This window comes from Limanda limanda, chromosome 22, assembly GCF_963576545.1.
Source record: "Limanda limanda chromosome 22, fLimLim1.1, whole genome shotgun sequence".
NCBI classification, from domain to species: Eukaryota; Metazoa; Chordata; class Actinopteri; order Pleuronectiformes; family Pleuronectidae; genus Limanda; species Limanda limanda.
The window spans coordinates 5,351,912-5,377,900 of NC_083657.1; the positions used below are offsets into that span (position 1 = coordinate 5,351,912).

The 25,989-nt window shown below is 44.2% G+C and overlaps 2 protein-coding genes across 2 annotated transcripts; both read left to right on the forward strand.

Annotated features, from left to right (window-relative positions):
• The first annotated feature begins 1,401 nt into the window (after positions 1–1,401).
• Positions 1,402–2,935, forward strand: nicol1 (NELL2 interacting cell ontogeny regulator 1). Its single transcript, XM_061066666.1, has 3 exons — positions 1,402–1,561; positions 2,612–2,700; positions 2,864–2,935. The coding sequence occupies exons 1-3, from the start codon at positions 1,402–1,404 to the stop codon at positions 2,933–2,935; spliced, it is 321 nt and encodes a 106-aa protein (XP_060922649.1).
• A 7,119-nt stretch (positions 2,936–10,054) lies between these two features.
• nat8l (N-acetyltransferase 8-like) lies at positions 10,055–23,559 on the forward strand. The gene is made up of 3 exons (XM_061066706.1): positions 10,055–10,343; positions 11,576–11,740; positions 23,192–23,559. The coding sequence occupies exons 1-3, from the start codon at positions 10,055–10,057 to the stop codon at positions 23,557–23,559; spliced, it is 822 nt and encodes a 273-aa protein (XP_060922689.1).
• Positions 23,560–25,989: the final 2,430 nt, after the last annotated feature.

A 25,989-nucleotide genomic window follows, 5' to 3' on the forward strand; every position in this document is an offset into this window, starting at 1 on the left:
TGTTCTGTAACGCGGACCTACATGCACCATGAATCCTTTGATGCTGAGCCGTAAACAAACAACTCCACTCCTGCAGTGACAGTGTCAATGGTCATAGATCAAAGGAATCTTAATGTCTTGCAAATTTGACATCTCTCTCTCTCTAATCGGTACATTTCTCAAACCTTGTAAACATCTGTCCTAACTCCAGTGTGCATTGTCCTATCACCACCAAACTTCTGTTTCATGAGTCCAAGCCTGAACAGCTCTATGTGTCAATATTTCATCAGTCATTATTTATTTCCTTCAGGCAAAACCATGCAACGCTTCAAAATGCATGTGCTCGGGCCTGCCCAGTGATGCTTTGCAGTCATAGAAATGTTATTATTATTATTTTTATGCATGTATTATATATATATATATAATATATTATGTTATAAGTTAGCAGTGGCCTAACTGAAGCTATGAAATGCATTTATAGTAGAATATTTATGTAAGTTTCTTGTCCATTTGTCGGTTGTTTGTTCTCTGTCTCCTTGTTTGTAATGTACATAGCCCTTTTTGAATAAATAAAAGTAATATAATATAGTATAATGAATAAATATCTGAAGTAGAAAATGGAAATACTCAAGAAAAGTACACCTCAGAATTGTTGAGCACAATATTTGAGGGTGCGTACTTCATTAATTTTCAATACAGACCAATCAAGATTTATAATTTGCAAATATACCTGCAAATGTGTTGTATTTTATGTCACGATAATCCCCAAAATATGCTCTGATATCCAAGAAAAGGAGCAATACTGTGTTTAAATGCAATTCAAAATACTTTACATCAGTACCAGTATTGCACATAAATATATATGATGTACACATTTATTTAACAGCTTTGAGTTTTAATAATATTGCAGTAATAATATAATTTCTTTAAACCAACAGTAGTGAATGAATGTAGTACAGGCTTGTTTTTTATTTGACTGAATTGATTTGATCCAGATATAATTAACTGATAACTTGGTCGAATCTGTGGTGAAAGCATATTTATCCAGGCTTTAATTCTGAATGTTCACCGGAAGTCCTGATTCTTGTCCCTGGAGCATTAATTATAGATGAGCCTCGCGCACGCGCACTAGCACTAACCTACATAAAACAACCCGCATCCTGCTGCCTGTGAGCATCATCGTGTGATTGGAGGTAGGTCTGTAAATACACGTCGGGTTTTCTGTCTATTCTGTGTTTCTTATCCTCAACGTGACGGTTCACCGAGGAACCGGAGTGTTTCCCCGAACAAAGCCTCGGATCTGCGGGGTTTCAGTGCCTCTCGGCCGGGGAGGACACTTGGCCTCTGCTGTGTGTGTGTGTGTGTGTGTGTGTGTGTGTGTGTGTGTGTGTGTGTGTGTGTGCGCATAGCAAACAGCTGCTGATGCTCGTGTCCGTGTTGTTAAAGGTGATCGACCGTCGCAGCAGCATCATGACGTCCAGATGTTCCCTGCATGCAGCGGTGCTGATGCTGATGCTGATGCTGCAGCTCGTCTGTGTCCCTGCAGCCGCGGAGGAGACTGGTACCGTCATCCCGGCAGAGAGTAGGTGCACCGGGGGTCCGTGGGGGTCCGAGGGGGTCCTGGAGGGGTTTGAACCCTCGTCAGGTTTCGTCTGTTCCGCCTCAGTCCGGTTCTCTGACGGCAGTAGCCTCTTAATGAGGACTGAAGGTCGTGTTAATTGGGGGAGACGATTCACCGTGAAATCCAGATGAAACTGGGCCTGCACTGAAACACACAGGAGGAAAGCACCTGCCTTTTCCTATACTGGACCTTATTATAAACATTTATATACTTAGTATTATCAAGACTGAAAACCCTCTGAAATGATATGAACATCTAGCAAAGCATTATTTTAATCACACATTAGTCTGCAGACCATAGCTTCATTAATCAACAGTGGTACATATAAAATAAAGATTTGTCACAGCTCATGATCTAATGTAAAAGCTTATTAAATTCATAGATATTCATAACTGTTATATGGGATCAAAATACTGAAAAATAATCTTCTGTCCAGTGACAAAAATCAATGATCAAAATACTCTTATAACCGAGTATAACATGTAATACTGTATATACTTGTATATATTTCTCTCCACCCACAGTGATCTGTTTCAACTGTTTGTTTTGTTCCCCAGAGAAATTCACTTTACCGTAATATATGAAGGAGAAAAGCATCAAACTATTGAAAAGCTGGAACATGCACATTTTAAGTATTTCTTTAAATCAATTATCAAAATATTTCTATTTAGTTTTCTATCCATCAACAAATTAATGCAATTGATACAGAATATGAAGAAACAACAGAATATTCTTCTTACTTGTTACAGATGACAAGTTAAATTCAAAAGCAATAATATTTTTCCTGTACAACCACATTTCTGGCCAAATGACTTAATATAAAAATATTTCTACTCATGCCTCACAACACACGCTGTGATTCGCACCTGTGGCCACAGAGGGCGCTGTGCAACCAGACATTCACAGGCTCAGGACTCAGATTTGAACTGATTACATTTTTGAGGATATTTTTCATAACATCAGGAAAATGTAAATGATTATTTCTTCATTCTGAAATGCTTTTATTCCCAGGTCGCCCGTGTGTGGACTGTCATGCCTTTGAGTTCATGCAGAGGGCGCTGCAGGATCTCAAGAAGACGGCCTTCAACCTTGATGCCAGGGTAGGTCCTGCTCCTCTGGAGGATTTCCCACTTGTTCAGAGTATTTAACAGCTGATGACGAGTTCTTACATTTTCACATAACCTTTATAACACATTACAGGAAAGAAAACAACAACATGTCTAGTTTAAATCATGTGACAGTTTTTAAATCTGTCCTTTTCAGACGGAGACGCTGGTGCTGAGAGCGGAGAGGAGGGCTCTGTGCGACTGTATGCCCACCAACTCGCTGCGCTGAGACCTGCACTCCACCACCAGCACCAGTGCACCCGAGGACACGTCCATCAGTCATCATTACCCCCCCACACCTACACCACCACCACCACCACCACCACCATTCTGAACCCAACCCAGCTCCACCCTCATGAACATTCTCATCTTAACTTATTCTTCACACTAGGCACTTTATTTTCTCTGTCCTCACGTCATCGTTGAGTGAAGCTTTTAATTTCAGATCATCTAAAGTCATGTTTTTGTCTTCGCCTTATTCTGGACGACTTTTTAAATACATGTTCTACAGATGTACTCCCCCCCCCACTCATGGGATTTGGTTCACCTGTCTCCTCTGAAACAAACTATTTTTTGTACTTTTTAGTATTTGACTGAATAATGTAGATAATAGTAGAATGCATTGGTCAAATTTACTTGTCGAATGTGTTGTATATGAGATTAATGTTTACGATGATTATACTCATCAAACTGTAGCATCTCATGGAATTTATTTACCTGCTTTGAATTAGTTGATTGACCTGTCAATAACTTCACACATTCAAATGATTTGATTTTGCAGCCTGGCTTCTTTTGCAAAAAAAAAAGGAAAAAGGTTTGGTAACTTCATAAAAAACTGTCTTTTTTACATTTTGTTTTGTAAAGAAATGTGAGTAGAAAAAAATCTATATAACATTTTGCAAACATTAGATTTTTTAAGGCAGAGAGTCCTTGTAGATCTTGATTTTAGCAAAGCACTGTAGCATGAATTTACTGCACTTTCTGTTCAAGTACTGGTAATATAGATTGTATGTATCCGTTACGTATGTGTACACGAGTACATGTAACGCAGGTGTCCACAGAGTTTGTCTACTCGGGTCTGACGGCGGTGAAGGAAGAGGAGTGATGAAGAGTAAAGAATCAGGTGAGCTGTGATATCAGCAGAGGGATCAATAGAAGGAAACTAGCTGCAGCAGCAGGAGATAGAAATAATGATTGTCTTGTTGTTTCTCGTTCATGAACGTTGTTCTGTTGACGTCACGTCACAGGAGGATCCATCTGTTGTCTCAATGTTGTAACTTAATAAAAACAATGAATGACCTCGACTGTTTTCTCTGACTGGGACTGAAACTGCACAGCGTCAGTGACGTGGAGCAAAGAAGCCGGAGGAAGGTTTGTGCTGCCGACGCTACGGCACAGGCAATATTTCATCTGTGGTGTTTTTATGTGGAAAATGTGTCTCAGTTTATACAAAGCTTCTCCCCAGGGTGGTAACTTTAAAACAGTGTTTTAAATTACTGATGTATTATTGATTTATACTCTTGATTTACCACTGGATTGTTTGGTCCATACAATGTATATTAAAAAATATTTCAAACCTCACAAGATCCCCAAATACAATAACTAGAAGGCTAAAGGAAATAGGTAGTGGCAGCTGATTTAGGTTTTTAGTTTAGATGGCAGGAATCCACTTCTGTGAATATTCAGTGGAACATGAGCAACACCCTGCACCACAGCAACACTTCTCCTCCGTGTTGATTCATCCAAGGAGCTGTTCTGCAGAGCAACAACCCCTGACAGAGCAGTGTGTGTGTGTGAGAGTCTGTGTGTGTGTGTGTGTGTGTGAGTGTGTGGGAGGGGATGAGGTCAGCTAAATCAGCAGGACCTCACATCACCTCTGCTGTGTGGTAGCCTATACACACACACACACACACACACACACACACACACACACACACACACGCATGCACACACACGCACACACCTCTCTTTATTTATATACACCAGGGATTACAGCACAGAGAACAGAAAACCTGCAAGACCCTTATCTACACCAGCAGGAGGAGCCCCAAGTAAAGCAGCTCCCCGGCTCTGTCGCAGTGATGCAGCAATCTCCACTTTTCCCCACAGATAAGGTGAAATAAGGTGAATCCGAACAGAAGAAGAAGAAAGAGCAGCAACACGGGCCCCTGAGGCGTCTGCAGTGACCTGGCAGGAGTCTCAGCCCGGAGGCTCCTCCATGTGCTGCCAGCTCCATCAAGGCAAATCCCCTCATCCTGCAGCACAGCACCGGAGCGAAGGCAGCTCCACTGCTCTGGCAGCTTGAAGCTACCAGGCTCCGGCTGCTGGGGGGGGAAGTTTCACTAAGCAGAGGAGAGGCTGAATCCCTTTAAAGAATCCCTGTTGTCTCCCCTCCCTGTCTCACTCACACTCTCCCACTCACTCACTTGTTCTCTCCACCGAGGCCTTTCAACAGTTCTCTCATCTGCTCCCGGAGAAGATGAGAGAACCGATCCGGCTGTTTGTAAATTCTCCAGCAGTGGCGAGCGAGCAGAGAAAAGCTCGATATCATCCTCCCTTCAATCCCTCCATCTCACTTGCTCTGACCTTGACACAAAAGTTTGTTCACCTCCCTCGAGTGTGAGGCTCATTTAGCATTTCAATGTAATTCAGACGAAGGACGACTGAGAGGAAAGAGAACTGCAGCTCAGGTTCCTGAACTTCTTTGCTGTCAAAACCACTTTATTCGCTTTTTCTTCCAAATTGAGACCATGACATGCAACGTGTTTCTGGGATTCAGGGACTTCCTGTGACCTCACGGCTTCAAACACACAACAGTGTCAATACTTTCCAGTCAGTTCGTTAGTTGAGGATCTGGACGCTGAGGATTTAAACTCAGCTGTCCGTGCAACAGTTCCAACCTTGTGTGTTAAATGTAAAAAATGTTTTTTAGAAGTGTAGAGAAACCTCGGTGCCTCTTGGCGTCTCTGTCCTTCGGCCCCCTGCTGGTTACTGGGCTCCCAGTAAGAGAATCACAGCAGGAGGCCGGAGAACTGGCCATGTTAGCAGGGCACCATGAATTAGTGATATGCATGATAATCCATTAAATATAAATATGTTTATTCTTTTGCAAGGCCTCCATTAATAACTCATGACATGACAATCTTAGAGAACTTTTTGAGCTGATCAGTCAACAAACATACGGACAGAAAAACACATTTTCCAGATGTGACCATAAATAATAGGGATAGAAAAGATAAAGACATGATCTGCCACTTATTTAGATCGGATTGCAGCAGGAGATCTGAATACACCCAAAATGTAAAACCATCATAGGTAATAAACTGCATGCTTAGATTGTATAAATAGAGCCACAAAACAATTAAAACTTCAACTACTTGTTCTGAAGTTTAAAAGAGTACTTGACTATATTTATCCAGCTGATACTGAGGTTTAAACGTCATTTAGCTCATTGTCTTAAGTCTTCATGAAGCCCAGGGGACTGTCATAAAAAACACATTGAGACAGATAATTGTTTGTCTTGCTCCTCCAGCTCTGACTGAGCTATAAACCTCGGTGCTGAATCAGCATGACGCTTGTTTAACGCCACAGGGATATCATGAGAGAAAAGAACAAACACATATTTACAACAATAAAAACCATTATATCTGAACATGACACTTAGGAAATAAAAGGTTTCTTCTCTTTTGTCGGCCGCGGCTTATTTAAACTGCCTCGAGGTGAAATAATGAAATGATGTGACGATACATTAACCTTCAGTGTTTCCCCCAGAAAGATGCAGGAGTTGCACAAATGAAAAATAAATCGTTCAAAGTGCAGCAATAATAATTCAGACATTAAACCACCGACTCTGTCACTGAGCAAGACTTTGAAATGTAAGCTGTTGTTTTTGCTTTTGCTGAATCATGCTTACTTTTAATTATATTTTTAATCTACTTTGCCATGATGTCATATTTTAAAGTAAAAACTAAAGGTACAAAGGCTTTTAGATTTGATGTGCTTATAACTCTTTAGAGATGTTCCTGCTGCAGTTTGGCTGAGCACTTTGAGGCTTAGTCATTGGGTTGCAAATGAAAATGATAAAGTAGTTACTATATTAAAAGTAAGACAAGGCTAATTTATTTACACAGAACCATTAAGACTCAAGGCAAATCAAAGTTCTTCTAACGCTACGTAAATACATTAGTCACGCTGGCAGCAGCTTCACGAACGATGAAGTTATTGGCTGTGAACTCTGTGTCGCCTACTGAGGGAACGAGTAGTGGTGAGGATGCAGCTCTTCAGGAGGGAGGCCACAGATCTGAAACATCATCACTCCCATGGCTGAGCTCCTGACTCACATCTGTACCTCTGACATGTGGCCACAAGAGGGAGACAGGGCTCCGGTAGTAAAGCTGGTTTTTTGTCACACAAACATAAACACAGTGAAACAGAATTACCTTAAAAAGACTTTGTATCCACCTGGAGTCCTGCACTCTTTATATTTGCCTTTTTATTCCTAAACCATGATTGAAGTTTGTGTTTATTGCCTTAAACTCCATTTCTGCCTGTAAACAAACACTAGTTATTCTACCCTTATCTTTATTTGCTCCTAAATACCAGATTCTAGGATTCTTCATACAAAACATATGATCAGTTTTTCTTATCAAGTTACATGATATTATGAAAAGTAGTTTAACAACTTGCGAAATGAACCAATCCCGTTTATCACTGTGGGAAACACTGAGCAGAGTCTCGCCGGCCTGTCTGGCTGCTGAGGGGTCAGAGGTCAGGGCAGGGGTGCTGCTGTGACCTTTAGAGGAGGGGGGGTGGGGTTCCTCGGCTGCAGCCACAGCGTCAGAGGTCAGATTCAAGATTATTGGAGCAATATGTGGGTCTCTGACTGGGGTCTGTTATTAAGGAGGAGGAGGAGGAGGAACACACAGAACAACACAAAGATGGTGATGTCAGTGAAACAAAGCTCCGAGGCCTAAAGGTTCCAGGGAGTTGACACAGAATTATTCATCAGCTTCTAATGAAGGGCTCCCAACTGGTCCTGGATCTGCTTATGATATTTATGGGCCTGGCTCAACAAAATGTCATGTGGTTGGTACATGTTCAGGGGAGCATGAAGAAGAGTGCTGTGTACGGATTGTTGTCTCAGTCCATCCTTGGGCCAAACTGAGAGGAGTTTGCAGTTTCATGGTTGTGACTTTACCGACAGTACTTGAAGGCACCACTAAAGAAACACTGCGCATGCCCGGAGCATCCTCCACACACACACACACACACACACACACACACACACACAGACACACACACACACTCCCGCTGCGCACAAATCCATCTTCTCGCCGCATCTTTGTGGCGTAAATGCCAAAACCTGTGTGAGGGCCACCTCGAGGCCCCTGGTCCCTCTGCGAGTTATCTCCTCCTCCTCCTCCTCCTCCTCCTCCTCCTCCTCCTCCTCCTCCTCCTCCAGGAGCCCTCAGGGTGGGAGGATGGGAGAGAGAGAGAGAGGGGAGGGGGGTACCTTGAGTGTGAGGGAGTGGGGGTAGGGGTGGATGCAGCCTTATCAATAGCAGGTTGGCTCCGGTGATCCAGTTCAAACTAGTTCTGCTCCACCCAGAGCGATGGGATCTGCTCACTTCCACAAAGAAGCTGAGAAAATATAAAGTAAAGTTTTGTCTGAGCTTTAATGGAAATATTCACTTAACTTTATTTTTTAAGGTATATATATATAAAATACAACTTCATAGAATTATATATTTATATGTACATTAGCCAATCATGTGCCAGTGATGCGTAAAAATGCTGCTTTATACTGAAAAGGACTCTTATTGATTTCTAACTGTGTTCAACTGTACAGCATCCTGTTTGTTAATATTAGGGATTAATAAAATAAATAACATTTATTATATTATATATATATATAACTTTCCCCGGTGGAGAAACTTCTGTTATAAACAATCAGTCTATTAAAGCTTCTTCACTCTCTAATTATAATTACATTGAGGATGTCAGAATAAAAGCACGCAAATAAAAGCATGTCACGGTTAATTAATGGGAGTGTCGCGGGACAACAAAGGACCAGATCGAGCATCATCATCATCATCATCATCATCTTCATCATCATCATCTTCATCATCATCATCATCATCATCATCATCATCATCATCATCATCATCATCATCATCATCATCATCATCATCATCATCATCATCATCATCATCATCATCCTCATCTTCCTCACCAGTCGTGCGTAAAAACCGGCATTGTCGCTGGTCGCACTTATGGTGCCATGCAGGCTGGTGGGCTGATGGTGTGTGTGTGTGTGTGTTTGTGTGTGTGTGTGTGTGTGTGTGTGTGTGTGTGTGTGTCTGGGGAGGGGGGTATCATCTCCATGCTGGGAACGCTGGTTGACAGGCAGCGGGAGGACCAGGCGAAGGGAAGCCGCGGAGGAATCACTGCAGTGCAGCAGATCTGTCAGTCACCGGGCGGAGGAGGCTCAGCTCATCCCACTGAGACCACTGATCCCACTGGGCAGAAACCAGTGCGACCACCGGGCTGGATCCCAGTCCCCCCATTGTGTCATTAAAGTGTCATGCGTGTGTTTGCGTCCCTTCATTGTGTGAGCTCTTTTTTTATCTGCGTAACGACGTGATGCATCCAGGAGCTCTTGGGTTAATTTACGCATGGGAATTGCCACAATCGGAGGTGGGATTCGAACCCATGCCGGGTGCAGTACCACTTCCGGCCAGCAGGTACCACTCCGGTTTGACGCATCGCCTCCGCGTTGCCTTGCGTCTTTGCGGCTGCGTGTCGCCTCCTCCCACGCCACAAAGCGGGGATCCTCCTTATCAAGACTCTCTCTCTCTCCCTCTCTCTCTCTCCATCCCTCCCTCCCACTCTCTCCATCACCACCCACCCACCCCCCCCTCCTCATGCATAGCTCCTCAAAATACTCCTCTCGCCGGCACACATGCACTGAGCCCGTTCAGAGTCGGAGAGGAGGACGAGCGAGCCTCTCCCTCCCTCCCTCCTCCCTCGCTCCATCCATCCATCAGCAGCACTTCCACCAATCTGTGAATCAGGAGGACCACCCCCAGCCCCCCCAACCCGGCGTCTACCCGCCCCTGCAAAGCCTATAAATACGGCTTGAATCGCACCGGCAACTCTTGGTCGTCAGAAGCGCGCAGGGTTGCAGCAGCACCCCCCCCCCCCACCCCTTTTCATCGTTTCTCTGTTTTTTTGAAAAAGAAAAGACCCCCCCTCCCTTCCCCTCCACCCTCATCCCATTTTCTCATCCCTTGTTTCCTCCTCTCGCCCCCCCGAGCCGCTGATTGGAGACCCCCGGGGATCCAGGTGCATGCATTGTGCGTCTCCCAAAATGGTTTGCGAGACTAAAATTGTTGCGGACGAACACGATGCCATACCCGGGAGCAAGAAGGAGGCGATGATGTGGAGCTCCCACCCGGCCGAGGCCAAGGAGGAGGCGGTGCGGAGGGACGAGGTGTTCATCCGGGAGTTCGAGCGCGGGGACCAGCGGGAGGTCCACCGCATCTTCTGCGAGGGCATCATGGAGCGGATCCCCAACACCGCGTTCCGGGGTCTCCGGCAGCAGCCCCGGACCCAGGCTCTGTACGCGCTCCTCACAGGTGAGTACACAGCTCTCTGCACACTATACACTGGGGCCGGTTCCCCCCCCACCCACCACCACCACCACCACTCCCACTCCCACAGACAATCTGCCGATGAATGAAAAAACTTCACTCGATTCATGAAAATGACCCTTAACGTGATGATTTGTGCGTTTTCATCCCCCCGGAGCTCCTCGTCACAAAATGTCAAATGTTTCCTCCCTCTCAGTGGGATTCAGGCTATTTGAGGATCTGCTCTTATAGATCCCAGTCATCCCAGTCCTCCCAGTCCCTCTCTCTCTAAACGCTTCTCTGGTCCCAGTAGGCGATGACCAGTTAAGTTCGAATCTGTTGCACCACCACATTGTGCCATGGCAACAAAAGAGGCATGGCACCGGTGCATGGTGCATGTGCGTAACCGGCTGCTGGTGGTGCTGCTGGTGCTGCTGATGCTGGTGGTGGTGGTGGTGGTGATGGTATTACTGGTGATGCTGGTGGTGGTGGTGGGGGTGTGATGACATGCCGCGGCCGTGAATGATTGGGTGAATGAATTTGAGGATACCACAAAGCATCCCAACACACACACACAGCTCCAGCAGCATCTCCCTCGCCACACGCACCGTGCACACCCCCCTCCCTCCCTCCCTCCCTCCGCCCCTGCACAGCAGTCAATGCACCAGTCATGCACTGAACTCGTTTGCCTTTCCGCCGATTGGAGCATCTTTACGCATCTTTACGCATCTTTACGCATCGTGCCATTTACGCACGGCGAATTCCAATCTGCGCACACAACTGCTACACAATCCAGTGCTGATAGCTGTGGTGTAAAACAACTACTGTAGGTTCGTGCACCGCCACGCAGCAACACGCTATGCAGCACCCAGCCTGACTGCTTGTTTCCCAGTGCGCCCCCTAGCGTCACATCCCACTAATTACTCCAACATGGACGAACATGAATCCACCAGTAGCATGTTCTCTCTCTCTCTCTCTCTCTGTGGAAAAGTGTGATGTTGTCAAAGTGTGTGTTCCTGCAGCTCACTTGCCTGACACTTCACATGTTTGATGAATGTTATTAATCCTGATCTCTCGTCACCAAAGTGTTCACAAAAACTGTTTCACATATTGATGCTTAGTTTAATATGCTTGATTTTTGCCTCTGTATGTGTGTTTGGGGTCAAATTCCGCCAAAATCCAACATGTGATTCTCTCTTCTGACAGGTTTCGTTTATTTTTCTCCCATTTCTCCATAGTAATGTGCTTTTTCGTGAGCAAGTCTGTCACGCTGACCTGCTGTGCGCCGCTGGTTCTCATGGGAGCGCGCTACTTCTACAGCAAGACGGTGATTCAGAGATATCTGGACTGTGCTCTGAACTCGGACATGGCCGACATAGAGGATTATTACATGAGAAACACAGGTAAGACGTGGGAGAGAGCTCCGGGATCTCACTGGCGTGTGCATGATGGGATGAATACATGTTGTTGGTTTTGCAATGCTCCAACACCAGAGTGGAAATGATGATAAAGACACAATTCAGATGTGGAAAAGTTAAGGTCTCTAATGTTGCTGTGGACAGAAAAATCAAACCCTCTTAAAGAAGCTCACTGGGAAAAGGAAATTGTGGGACCAACTTAAAAAATTAACCAAATCAATAAGGTTTCTTCATCTTAAAAGTTATATTGATTAATTGAGAGCTTTAATTTGAGGAAATGTAATTTATTAGTGTGTTAAAGTTGGTAAACAATTTCCTGTTGACTGTTCACTGTGGCACGTGGCCGGGTGTCCAGGCGTTGCAGAGGCAGCTCATCAAATATGCCTGTCTCCACATTCCTCTTCTTCCACCGCTCCTCCCCATCTCTCTCTCTCTCTCTCTCTCCATTCCTTCCCCCACTCGCTTCCTCTCTGGTCACAGGGGTGGGGGTGCATCAGTGGGGCAATTGATCAGGAAAAAACTGCTGATCCACTTTCTTCAGCAGGCCGCGGCGTTGGCTCATTTCCTCCACTCAGGCTCCCAATCAGGAAAATCAATCGGCCCCTAGAGTCGTCCAGGACTCGTTTGCTCCTTCAGTCAGTTTGGGGTTTGAGGAATATGACGGTTAATTACATGACACTTTTCTATCTAGCATCCCCCTGTTCTGTTACTTCCCCTTTTAACCCAAACCACATGGAGAATATAAAAAGCAGGTGTTAGTTAAGCCGGTCAAGTGCCCCCCTATTGTCTGGTTCCCTCTGACATTGTGCCCTCTGGCCTGGTAATCCGTTGCATACACAATTGCAATTTAGCATTCCCATTATTGCAGCCGGGCCACGATGGTTTAGAGGGGGTCAGGCACCAGTGCTCCTGGACAATGCTCATGATTGTATCCATGCGAGCGGACTGGGCCCAGTGGAACTGACACCTGGGCACCGGCACGGAGACCCGACCGAGACGCACCTCTGACTTTTTATTTGTTTCAGCGAGTGGCGTGTGCACAGGAAGCCACGGAGCCGAGAGCGATGATGATGTAAAGAACGCAACACTTAGTGCTCAGGAAAGAAGGCGTTGAACCAGTTTGAGTTGTTTTCTGTGTTCGTCCTCTCTGGTCTGAAGTGGGCGGGGCTCAGAAATTTGTTTTGCAAATGTCAACATCAGAGTTTTTGACGGCTGAAGTCTGTGTCAATGTCTTTTTTTTAATTATTATTCCAGAACAGTAACTTTAATGTAATAGAGGAGGAGAACTGTGACGTCTCAGAAATCAGAGTCCACAAAGAATATTGGTTAGGCCTACTGTTGGAATGAGCCATAATAATCAATGGTTAATTAATATGAAAGCTGAGTGTGAATGAGGGTGTGTCAGGGACGATGGTAGAAGTATGTTTGTGATAAAGTTTTCATTCTATTCTTTTAACAGTTTAACAAAGTGGGAAGTGAATAAAGTCTAATCAGCCGACTGACCACACTCGGGAAATAGACGCAGACAAACTGACTGACTGTACACAAGCTACACCAGCTACACAAATCAATACTCTTATCTCGTGTGTGTGATGTGATCACTCACTCGCCTGCCACTTAAGGCCAGCTGTCACCTTCTTCATTTGCTCCACAATAAAGCGAGCTCACCTAGGTGGAGGGGTTGTAAAGAAACCTCAGGCAACAATGGCTGAGGAGTATAAATGTAGATGGTTTGGCACAAAAAGAAAAGAGTAACGTCTTGTTTCCTTGGTTTTATGTATTTATACATTAATTTAAATCTGAAATTAAATTAAACTCTATTTTGAATTTAGCACCCTTAATGTGGATTCAGATTTTTCAAGTCAAGCTGACCTTTAAAAATCATTTTGGAAGGATTAAGACCATCAAACAGATCAATAACAAATTCAAAATGATGCAATTACCATACGTCATCTGCCGGCATGAATCTGGTTGGAAGAGAAAAAACAATAAAGAGTCAATTTGGCCATCAATACGTCGTCAATGGGCGAGTTAACAGCTGCACTTCCATCACAGAGAGAGAGAGGGACAAGAGACAAAAGACTCATCCTCATAAAAAAAAAAAAAAGACTGAAATTATTTGTCCATAAGCTTTTATGAATGAGCAGCTGACCCTAATTCCTTGTTCTGCATTTATCTAATCCGGTCGTGGTCTCGCATTAATCTATGTGGATGTGTTATCAGATACCGGGGGGGTATCTGTCTACTTATGTTTCCTCAAAATAAGAAGACAGGATTGATGAGTTGAACCTAGGGTTGCAAAATTCCGGGAATTTTCAAAGTTGGAAACTTTCCATGGGAATTAACGGGAATATACGGGAATTAACAGGAATATACGGGAATTAATGGGAATAAACTGGAAATGTTGTGGGTAATTTATACTAACTGTATTTACCTTGTCATATACAGACATAAATATAAACATTTTGTTGTGTCATAGGCTGATTTGAACCCTGAGGAAACTTTGGGCACTTGACTATATGCTTCTGCATCTTTGTGTAATTCTTAACATAGGTCTTTGCACAGTATTTGCTAATGTACACAGCCTTTCCTTCTACATTGGATGGAGTGAAATGTCTCCACACATGAGAGAGTGCACGTGGCATTGTTCTGTAGAATAAGAAGAGAAAAAAGTTTGTAAAAAAACATTAATGCAATGCCAGAGATATAAATAGTTAGCCAAACAATTGGAATCGTCTGTAAAAATATTTTACAATTGATGGATAAATTATAATGGAAATAGGCTAGATGAACAGATGAACAATCCTCAATCAGCATGCTAATATATTTTCCCGAGTAATATCATGGAAACTTACCTGACTAGTCCTGCACACTACAGCAGGCCTCAATAGCCCTGCTGTAGTGTGAAGCATGCTGGGAATTATCTGTGCATGTGATGGAAATTTACCTGAAACTTTCCACCCCTTTGCAACCCTAGTTGCACCGAAGTGATTTGGAAGTAATGTGACCTGTGTTCAAAAACGTATGGCTTCACAGCAGCATCAACTTCTCCAGCTTCAGCTTCTGTCACACATATAGAAACAAACTTTGACTTCAACACAACAACCGTCAGCTCTTATCTCATCAGGCTGTTTGCTCACATGGTTGTTCCCTTGTCTCCCTTCATAGGAAATGAATGGAGGCACAGTTGCTATGACGCCGAAGATGATAAAAAGCCTTTTCTGAAAAAAAAGGGAAACGACAGTAAACACAGAGAGGATGTTTCCAGTAGCCGGACGACAAACTCTCTGCCTTTAATCTGTCGCTTGGCTCGATCACAGTCGGTCGCTCTGAAGCAGCTTCAAGCTTAAGAAAGTGAATATAATATAATAATGATATAACGAGTTGCTGCATCAGACACCGAGCCGAGCCCCCCCCCCCAGGCTGGAAGTGATATCAGCTCAGTGACGCCGGATGTTTAATGAGGCGGCTTCACCACTGCAGGGTCTCATCAAGGCAGCAGGCATTATGAAACCTGCTGGTCAGCACCTCAGGGTGTGTGTGTGTGTGTGTGTGTGTCTGTGTGTGTGTGTGTGTGGGGCGAGTTTGAGCTTGACTCCAGGGAGAGAGAGAGAGAGAGAGAGGCTTCCTCCACCGCTACCTGCCGTGCTTATTTTAGCTCTGAAAGACAGAAAGAGGGAAGCAGACAGAGAGAGAGAGGGGGGGAGGGACGTGTGAAAGGAGGGAAGGAGGCGCACGCTACATGAAATGGGGGCATCAGAAGAAGAAAGGGAGAGGGGGGTGGGGGTGCAACTCCACTACAAGATATATATTTGTGTGTTTGTGGGAGAGAACTAAAGAGTACGCTGGTTAGAGGGTTCCCTGGAGGATATTTCAGACTCATCAGCTGATTTACAAGCCATCCCTTCATCTATCCTCTCCTCCCCTATCTCTCCCTTTTGTCTCCCACCTGTACTGGTCCTCCTCCTCTTCCTCCTCCTCCTCCTCCTTGTCTTCCTCTTTTAGTCTCATCACTGCAGCAGCCAACCGGGTTATCCATCATCATGTCAAACAGGAAGCAATGTTTCCTTCCAGCCAAGGAAACAGCCGTCAATATCTAGAGGAAAAGGAAAAGAGTAATTTACTACCAACTAGTGACAATATTAGATAATTAAATATATAAATTAAAAATAAAAAAATAAAAATGTTTAAAAATTAGAGAAATATCCCGAACCCGACCCGAAATTGTACGGGTTTTCCCCTGAACCATAACTCATCATTCCACCTAGTTTCATGGAAATACGGTCTTTAGTTTCTGTGTCATCTTACTTAACAACAAACCAACAAATTAACAATTGGGTGAAACATCTTTACTCAGGTTCTGCATTCGGTGTAATAACTAAAGTCTAAAAGTCTCATGAATGAACTTAATGACTCAGAATAATGAGGTATAGGCAAAGAGAACAGACGGACAACCTCCATGTTTGTCCTCTATAGTCTACACGAGTGTCTGTCTGTCCCGGTCAGTTCAGGAGGGAAAGTGGAGCCTTCACTTTGCTTTGCTTCGCTCTGCAACTCCGTGAACATGTGTATCTGTCGCGTGTTGTGAGGAAGTGGAGCCGCTCATTAATAATTTATTGTAATCTCACTGGCCTCTGGTTCACGTTCTGCTCAAATCAATACTGAACAAAGGCGCTCGCTGGAAAGAGCAGATGACGAAGGGGGCGGCGGCGTTAACTGCGGCGCTGGGCGATTTTCCCCCCCCGTCGACTCTCTGGTGGCCAATCACGAGGTTTGATTACGACAGATAAGTGTTTTTAACGCCTGTTGACGTCGATAGATCGATCAGTTCAGCAGAAATCAGCTTAATTCAAAATATAGAGAGCGATTAATATTGAATGGGCTGCAGTCACATTCTTAATGTCGTTGTGAAGCACATCCTGATGACCTTTGACCCCAGGGACTCAGGGCAAGTGGGCTGTAGCCAGGAGAACGATGGCATGTGCCCAGTAAAGAGTAGAATGTGTGTAAAATGTGCACATGTACGTGCACATGTGCACACAAACAACACGTTGATGGACAGGAAGCCAGTAAAACCAACAGTGAAGGGTCAGATAATGAGTTCCTCCGAGCTAATGGAGCCGTAAGAGTGTGAGTCTCTGTAAAGTGTGTACTGTACACACACACACAGACACACACACACACGTGATAACACACAGGTCAGTGCATCAGGGCCGAGTTGGGCTCTAAGGGCAAGTTAATGGCAAAGGCTCTTTTTTTTCAATACACATGAATTATTCATTGGTTTTAACGGATGTGTAAAGTTTGTCCTGTGTCACCTCCTCTCACCCCCCCCATCTGGAGAAGCTGCTGATGTGTTGGTTATGCATGACAGGTCACTCCATACTCCCAGCATGCACTCTGATCGGAGGAGAAGGGCGTGTCTGTGTGTGGAATTTAAAGAGGTTGCATTTGACCTTGCAGAATAGACCAAGCTGCACTTTTCTCCTTTACAGGGAAAAGTCACATGTTAAAGTGCAGTATCTCAAAATAAACATCTATTAAAACTAGGGTTGCAAAATTCCGGGAATATTCAAAGTTGGAAACTTTCCATGGGAATTAACGGGAATATACGTGAATTAACGTGAATTAACGGGAATAAACAGGAATATACGGGAATTAACGGGAATAAACGGGAATAAACTGGAAATGTTGTGGGTAATTTATACTAACTGTATTTACCTTGTCATATACTGACATAAATATAAACATTTTGTTTTGTCATAGGCTGATTTGAGCCCTGAGGAAACTTTGGGCACTTGACTATATGCTTCTTCACTTTGTGTCATTCTTTACATAGGTCTTTGCACAGTATTTGCAAATGTACACAGCCTTTCCTTCTACATTGGATGGGGTGAAATGCCTCCACACATGAGATAGTGCACGTGGCATTGTTCTGTAGAATAAGATGAGAAGAAAGTTTGTAAAAAAACACTAATGCAATGCCAGAGATATAAATAGTTAGCCAAACAATTGGAATCGTCTGCAAACATATTTTACAATTGATGGATAAATGAATGGAAATAGGCTAGATGAACAGATGAACAATCCTCAATCAGCATGCTAATATATTTTCCCCAGTAATATCATGGAAACTTACCTGACTAGTCCTGCACACTACAGCAGGCCTCAATAGCCCTGCTGTAGAGTGAAGGATGCTGGGAGTTATCTGTGCATGTGATGGAAGAATGCACAGTGGAGTGTTGAAACTCAACGTGCAGCGTGTGCTGCATTCCATACATCTTTAAAATAGAGTTTTCAAATGATGTTTTTATTGCTCAGCGTTTAATTTGCGTATTTTTTTTTTTCAAAATTCCCAAAATTTCCGAGCTAAAGTTCCCATGGAAAGTTTCCGGAAATTTACCGGAAACTTTCCACCCCTTTGCAACCCTAATTAAAACCCATTTTGGGTGAAAATCCTGTTTTTGTAAATGTTGACATGTCTCCCTTGTGCATTTTATGTGATGGGAGCAGTTCTATGAGCTAAATAAACAGTCAACAACATACTCAAGGGCCTGGTCACACATCGTGGGTCAAGTTCACAGAAAGCCCACGCTGCAGATTTGCCGTGTCAGAGGAAGAGGAAGTTTTCATCTCCTCACTCACACATTCACGTGTAAAATGTTAAAAAACCTAAAGAAACCAAAAAACAATAAGAAAGAATCCACAGAGAATGGAGCGGAGCAGCTTAAGAGCTTTCACCCGGAGCCACAGAGCTCAGAGAGCGTCGGGCTGACAGAGGAGTGAGTCGGTGTCTAGACTGAACGCCTATCAACCGAATTAGCCCTCTAGGTTTCATCTGCAGGAAAAGAGAATAATCTTGTTAGACGCAAGTTGGTGCTCCTGAGTGTGAGACTGCTTCACTTTGAGTTCTGCTTCACACAGGGTTGTTATCCCAGAGTCTGGAACACTCCCACCCACATGCACGCAGGCTTATTAATATCCTTATAAAGAGGAATCAGATGAAGAGCACACTCGCAGGGAGTGAGAATCATTACCGATGAGCTACTCCTTCTCCTCCTCCTCCTCCTGATTGACTGTATCTTCTTGTCTTCAGATCAGTATTGTCCCGGCCCCCTCCCCCCCGCCGTAATAACGGTAGATTTGCCGACCTCCCCTCCTCCCCCCTCTTGCGTTTGTATGCCTGAGCAGCAATAATGGATCCTTTCAGTCTCATCAGTACTACTGGTAACACAGATGCCTCCTCCTCCCTCCCTCCCTCCTCCTCCTCCTCCTCCTCCTCCTCCTCCTCCTCCTCCTCCTCCTCCTCCTCCTCCTCCTCCTCCTCCTCCTCTTTCTTCCCGAGACGACAGACGAACGACTTATTCTTCTTCATTGTTTTGTTCTCCTCTCGTTTTTTTATCACTTATTCGGACTTCATACGACTTTCTCTTACACAACACCGTGTCACTACTCTAGTTAATAAAAGAAACAGGAAGATTCATAATTCCTGCTCAGAAAAAAGTCACAGGAGGAAATAGTTTATGAATCGTTATCTGAAGTATTCAGCAGAAACGAGTGAAGGCTGAAAGGAGGAGGGCGAAAAGTGTTAAGGCGTGTTCGTTTATCCTTTAAGAGAAGATGAGCCAAACTCAGTTAGTCAATCAAATTATTTATTTAGGCGCCACAAACATCAGGCGTCTGTCCATTTTATAACAGTAGATCTTCGTTCCTCCCTCCTCGGAAGTGCGCTGGCATAATCCATCCTCCTGGCTTTTGGAATACGGAAGTGACAAGGAGCCACTCCAAATGACGCTATAGTTGCTCGGCAACCTGTTTACTTCATGAAGGGGCCTTGACCCAGCAGATGCCATGACGGGCGAAAGAATATTATCAATTGGAGAAAAGATTATTGTGTTTTCTGCTTCATCAGAACAATCCTGACTGTGTAAACATTTGGATCCTCGAAACTAAACAATGTCACAAAATGAAATCTATGTGAGTTTAATGAATCTGAGGAAATTATGCTTTAATACAGAACGAGAAAGGAGAACAAGTGAAACATTCATTCTTAATTTGTAGATTAAACCCTAGGAAGGAAAAGGTTATTATTAAATCATTTGTACAAAGCATAATATCTAGCTAAAACTATTCATATCTTTATTGTTAAGAGTACAAATATAATTTGAAATGATTCTGTCAACACAGACTATAGTTAAAAATTAGAAATCCTAACAAAAGCGAGAGATTGGGTCCATCCAAAATTTCAAATCTCAAAGTGCATTTCAATCGAGGAGTAACTTGCTGCTAAAGCTGGAGGTGACTTCAGGGGATCATTGAGTATGCTTCCTCCTCTGGGGACCATGAACATCCATATGCATTTCCACTATCCATGCAGTAACTGCAGAGATATTTCAGCCTGGATCAAAGTCCTGGACCGACTGGGAGACTGACCACTCCCAGCTCCTTTAATGAAACTCACTTCATATCACTGAGTGAACCACACAGCCTGGCAGTTAAGTGCCTTGCCCAAGAGAGGCTTTACAAAAGGCTGTTAAGGGAAAGAGGAGAGAAAGAACACTGCTTCCTCTAATGTTAGGGATTACCTCAACTATATATATGCACATATGCAGAAGTAGTTCTACTTTTTTTTGTATCAGTGGTGCATTTTCAATTTTAGATGTGCAGAGGAGAGAATCTGGAGCATCACATTATGGCTTTTCCTCTTTTCTTGAGCTAAAATACTCCTGTAACTTTCTCTCTCTCTCTCTCTCCCTTTGTTATTTCCATGTCTCTCTATCCATTTTTCTACCTCTCAGGAAGCGCAGCTCACAATAGAAATAGCCACGTCTCTCTTAATCATTGCAGTTTAACAGTGTCAGTGTTGGATGCGGCAGATGTGACGTTTCCTTTTGGAGTTCCCAAGGCAGTAACGGTTTCACCCCCCTGTCCGTCTGTTTGTAGGTTTCTTTGTTTTGCACTGAACAGATTTCCACGAAACTTGGTGGAAGGATGGGACACGAGAGAGAACCCATTAAATGTTGACGTGGATCCGTATAAAGGTGCAAATCCTGGAATGTTTCAAAACAAATCTCTTTCTTGATCGTTAAAGCATTTTTTGACATTTTCACCACTTTCCCAGGGAACAAATTAATGGATCTTGATTATATAACTCAGGGAAATGTAGGGATTTGATATCGTTGAGTGTTTAACTGTTAAGCCTTGATGGAGTAAAACCCTCTCTGGTGTTAGGAAGAAGCTTCCAGAGGAGAAGCAGAGTCACAGGTAGAGGACATGATTCTGTCTGAGACACACAGACGAGCAGAGAGGCTGCTGGGCGTCCTGTCCTCAGTCCTGGCACAGCCTCAGTTCAGACAGATGGTCAGGAGGCCTTTACGGAGGCGTGGCCCCCCCCTCACACCCCCCACCCCACTCCCTTCCACACCTCCAACACACTAACACATGCCCGAGCATCCTAATGCCGGCACAGCGCCACACGAGGCGACACCACCACTTTGACATCTGCCTGTAATGAAACATGGTTCTGTAGAATTAGCTCAGGCTCCAAGACGCTTACAACTTTACAAATCTGAGTCGCAGAGACGATCTCTTCAACGCTCATTCGCCAGAGAGTCGCATAATCAACTTGGCACTTTGCCGCTGAGGCCTCAGACGGCAGCGAGACGCGGCTGTTTGCTGACTCTGTCTCAGGGTTTTTCAATTTGCTGAAATTAACCGATGGAATTTGCAGACGACTATCTGACCCACATCTCCACAGAGACGGAGCAAACAAGACTAAATTCTTTCACATTCTTTTAATTTCCTGAGAGCGAAGTTTCCCACCAGTGCGTCCGGAGGTGAAACTACAACTGGGGTCACAGGGAATATCTAGGAGACCATTTTTATGAGTATTAATTATTATGAAGAAATCTCACCCCTGTAGCAGATTAGTAAAACAGTAATAGGTCACTGGTTTGACTGGGAGTTGATCAGGCTGAATCCTGCAAATGACAAGTTGTTTGATTCGGTAAACAGAAGCCTGGAGTCAGATCAGATTGATTCAAGACTACAGGAGCATGAAATCCCGTCTAACATGTGAGGAATCCAGCAGCAGCATGATGTCAGTGTGACTGTCTGTTTGTGCACGTGACGAACTGAGAGATTCAGCAGAAATAGAGGAAAGAAGCAGTTATTTGAAAAAAGACAAGAGAGAGTAGGGACAGAGAGGAAGTTAGGATTCAGAGCTCATGGACAGACGCACATAGACTCATCCGCAGCTCACAGGCTCATCACACTAACTTTATCTATAACAAACAGATTTATTCCGTAAATGCAGTGGACATTGATGGAAGGTTAAGTAAAAAAAGACAAAGAGGTTAAGAGCGTCATTTTCCTTCAAAGATTTCAATGAGTAAAGGAGTTTAAACGAGGTCACGCACCAGTCTGCTATTTTAAAAAGCTCCAAAAGACAAAGAGCCACTTTGACCCATGACTTTGTCCTCTGAGATCGTTTCTCTGCAGCTGTAGTCGGGTATTTCACACTCTGGTAATTCAAAACTTTCTCTGTTGGGAGACAGGTTCTCACTCTGAATCCAAACAGAAAGGAAATAAAGGTGTTTGAGCGAACTGAAAGCGACACAGACATTCAGAGGAATCCAGGGTTAAGAAGTTTAGCATCTCACTGGGGTTGATATTGAGGCCCTGTTCTCTGGTGGAGGAGCATTGTCTGCTGACTTGTATCTGTGTTGGTCTAACCTTGTTTGTCTGTCTGTGTGATTGTCTGATGCATCGCAGCAAGTCTCTGACACAGGATGAGCTGCTGTTAAAATGTTTAGTCTGTCTATGAAATTCTCACGTGACAAAATAAGATTAAAATTCTCTTTGTGATGGAATCAGATGTAATAATTTAAGGGTTTCTCCTGCTGCAGAAACTACTATTATACTATATATACTATTAAACTTCTACGTACATGTCTGTACTATCAGTACGTATAGAAAAATGTATCCTCAAATAAATGGCATTAAAGGAATAGTTTGACTTTTTGGGGAAATATGATTCTTCACTTTGTTAAGTCTGATTTGAGGAGCACTAGAATCTTTATAGTAAAACATAGCTCCCAGCAGCAGATAGCTTAGCACAAAGACTGGAAACGGGGGGAAACTGCTAGCCGGTCTTTCCAAAATCTCCAAATGAGCAAATTCGACATGTGAGTCAAACCAAAAATTCTCGTTCAAGTGAAATAAATGTTTAAATTACAACTATTTGAGGTTAGATAAAGATTTTGTGACCTCTGGACAAAGTTGTTTCAAGTCTTTATGCTAAGCTACGCTAATGGAGCTCTGGCTTCTCATTTAACTCAAAATGTCCAAACAATCTGAACCAATTTTTAGCTCCAGTCTTTGTGACACGACTCTTAAACTAATCTGACCGATGTTTCCTCTCCGTGTCTCCGTCAGGATCCTGCTTCTGGGTGGCGGTGCTGGACGGACGCGTGGTCGGCATCGTGGCGGCGCAGGGCCGCGAGGACGACAACACGGTGGAGCTGCAGCGCATGTCGGTGGACTCGCACTACCGCGGCAAAGGCATCGCCAAGGCCCTGGGGCGCCGGGTGCTGGAGTTCGCCGTTCGCAACAACTACGCCGCCATCATCCTGGGCACGACGGCGGTGAAGCTGGCGGCGCACAAGCTGTACGAGTCGCTGGGCTTCCGTCGGACGGGTCAGAGCGAAGACCACCGGCTCCCGGGGATGAGCCGCTCGCCGCTGGAGAGGCTGTTCTTCCAGATCCGCTACAGCCGCTACCGCCTGCAGCTCCGTGAGGACTGAGAGGTGACAGGGAGAGAGGGAGAGAGGGAGGTGGAGAGGGGGAGATGGAGAAAGAGAGGGACAGAGAGAGAGAGAGAGAGAGAGAGAGAGAGAGAGAGACCTTCCTTCACCCGAGAGCCTCGACCCGCATCCTCTCCTCCGACGGCTGTTATTTATTTCGTGTCACTAGATCAGTTCAACTCTTCTGCTCGTTCATCACCGACGTCTCCACGACTCTTCTGCCTTCTGTCGCTGTTGTTTCTGTTTTATACTTTTGACATTTTAAATAAGAGTTTGTTTCTTTTTCTGCTATTTTATTAATCTTTTTTTTTTGTACATTTAGTAACTTTAGTACCTTTTTTAGAAAAGAAGGTGCCCGTCCCTTTTCATTGTGGGATAAACAACAAACAAAATATGGGATGCCAACCAGGCAACAACCCCCCCCCCCAGCCCCTTAAGATCATGATAGTCAGACCACTACCCCCCCCCCCCTCTTTTCATTTCTATTGTTATTAGGGGGAATTCAGGTTTAAGTATTTTTGCCCAAGGACACTTGCATGATGGGAAAGACTGGGATCGAACCGCCCGACCTACTGGTGGGAGGACGACCGCTCTACCCCTTATCCAGAGCCGCCCCCTATATATACATATCAGTGTATGATGGATCCTTACAAGACAAACACACACACACAGACAAACACACACACACAGACAAACACACACACACACACACACACATCTCTCAAGACACCATATTGAAGCACAGCAGGTGTGTTGCTGACCCCACAGTGAGAGAGAGGAGGACAGGATGGTTACCGGAATATGTGTGTGTGTGTGTGTGTGTGTGTGTGTGTGTGTGTGTGTGTGTGTGTGTGTATTCTACAGGAATCAACACATTGCATCTTCCTCACAACACAATCCTCCTCCTCCTCCTCCTCCTCACTGGATCTCTCCTTCCTTTCTATTTTACTTTTCTTAGATTCACTATCAGTTAATCGCTCCTTTTCCTCCCCGGAGCTGTGGAGAGGGTCTCTGATTGGTCGAGGTGACAGGAGGGGTGGGGCCTTTCTTGCGGAGGAAGACAATATAGCTGCATGTCGGAGCTTGTGTATGTTTGTGCGATTGTTGGGAGTGTGTGACTGTGTGTGTGTGTGTGTGTGTGTGTTTGACTAGGACTTGGTCGGACGTACAATCACGTCTTGAAGAATCGAGCTATTTTTATTTTTTTGCGTGAACAGACACACACGTTTCTTGCTGATGATTCCAATAATAACGACACATTGATACTTTCTACTTGAACTTGTTTACTGACTGAATCAAAGTGAATCCTAACATTTTGAATATGTTTACTATTTTGACCGATAATTAGTAATTTTATAACTTTGAACACATATTACCACATTGTAATATGCAGTCTCCGCTCCACACACTAACTCCAGGTCACCGGGTGGAACAACTGGTCGACTGGCAATACTTCCTACAGAACATAACTGAGCACAAATAGCAAATAATGATTTAAACTAATATACTGGCATTATTAACCCCCCCCCCCTCTACCCATTCACCTATATTAATAGTGTTGAAAACTCATGTAGCTAACATCTCTCTCCATCTCCATCCTCCGAGACATCCCACCAGCAGTAGCTCCATCCATCCACTACTCTGAGCCCAAGTTGTGTCATTAAATCATTTGTAAAAAGCTGATTTTAAAACAAAAATACGACAAAAAAAAATCACAAAAACAAGAAAAATTGATTAAAAAAAACAACTGAATACAAACATACTCGTCATGAAGTTAGCACCGCCCCTCTTTTTCACTTTCTGCCCATTCCGCCCGAAAACGTCCCCCTCCCCCCCCCTGTTAATGAATCTGTCTGCAACCCTGGGCTAGACCCCACACCTTGCGTCGACCTCTGACCCGCCCTCGTCCCAGGCCTGACTCATTCCCCCCCCGCCCGCCCGCCCATCTCTGCATGCGCCACAGAGCCTTGCTGCACCGCTTTGACTCCATTTGAAGTTAGTTGGACCAACCTTAAACCCCGCCCCCCCCTGCTCCGACGGCATCTCGGCAGTATGGCCTCTGCGACAAATTAGTGGGAGGGGGTGACTGGTAGAATGAGTCAGTGTGTGTGTGTGTGTGTGTGTGTGTGAGGTTTAAGTTGCCCGTCAGCCAACCAACTGTAGAATGCAAAAAGCAATGCAAGTGTGGCATGCCTCTGTACCCGCTGGAGAAGTACAGGAAAAAAACAACAACTGATATATATATATATCAACAAACAATATATATATAAATATATTTAAAAAGAAAATAAGCTTCTTTTTCTTTTTTAGATGAAAATATAAAAAGAAATGTGTGTTTCTTTGTTTTGGAAACAAAAACAACTTAAAGTGTAACATTTGCATGAAATGTGTCTTTGAATGCAAATATCACTTTTCGGGGAGAAGCTCCTC

Coding starts and splice junctions, on each gene's coding strand:
- nicol1 (XM_061066666.1), top strand. CDS start 1,402: ATGCTCGTGTCCGTGTTGTTAAAGGTGATCGACCGTCGCAGCAGCATC. Junction 1,562..2,611: donor TACCGTCATCCCGGCAGAGA/GTAGGTGCACCG, acceptor TTTTATTCCCAG/GTCGCCCGTGTGTGGACTGT. Junction 2,701..2,863: donor CCTTCAACCTTGATGCCAGG/GTAGGTCCTGCT, acceptor TGTCCTTTTCAG/ACGGAGACGCTGGTGCTGAG.
- nat8l (XM_061066706.1), top strand. CDS start 10,055: ATGCATTGTGCGTCTCCCAAAATGGTTTGCGAGACTAAAATTGTTGCG. Junction 10,344..11,575: donor TCTGTACGCGCTCCTCACAG/GTGAGTACACAG, acceptor ATTTCTCCATAG/TAATGTGCTTTTTCGTGAGC. Junction 11,741..23,191: donor TTATTACATGAGAAACACAG/GTAAGACGTGGG, acceptor TGTCTCCGTCAG/GATCCTGCTTCTGGGTGGCG.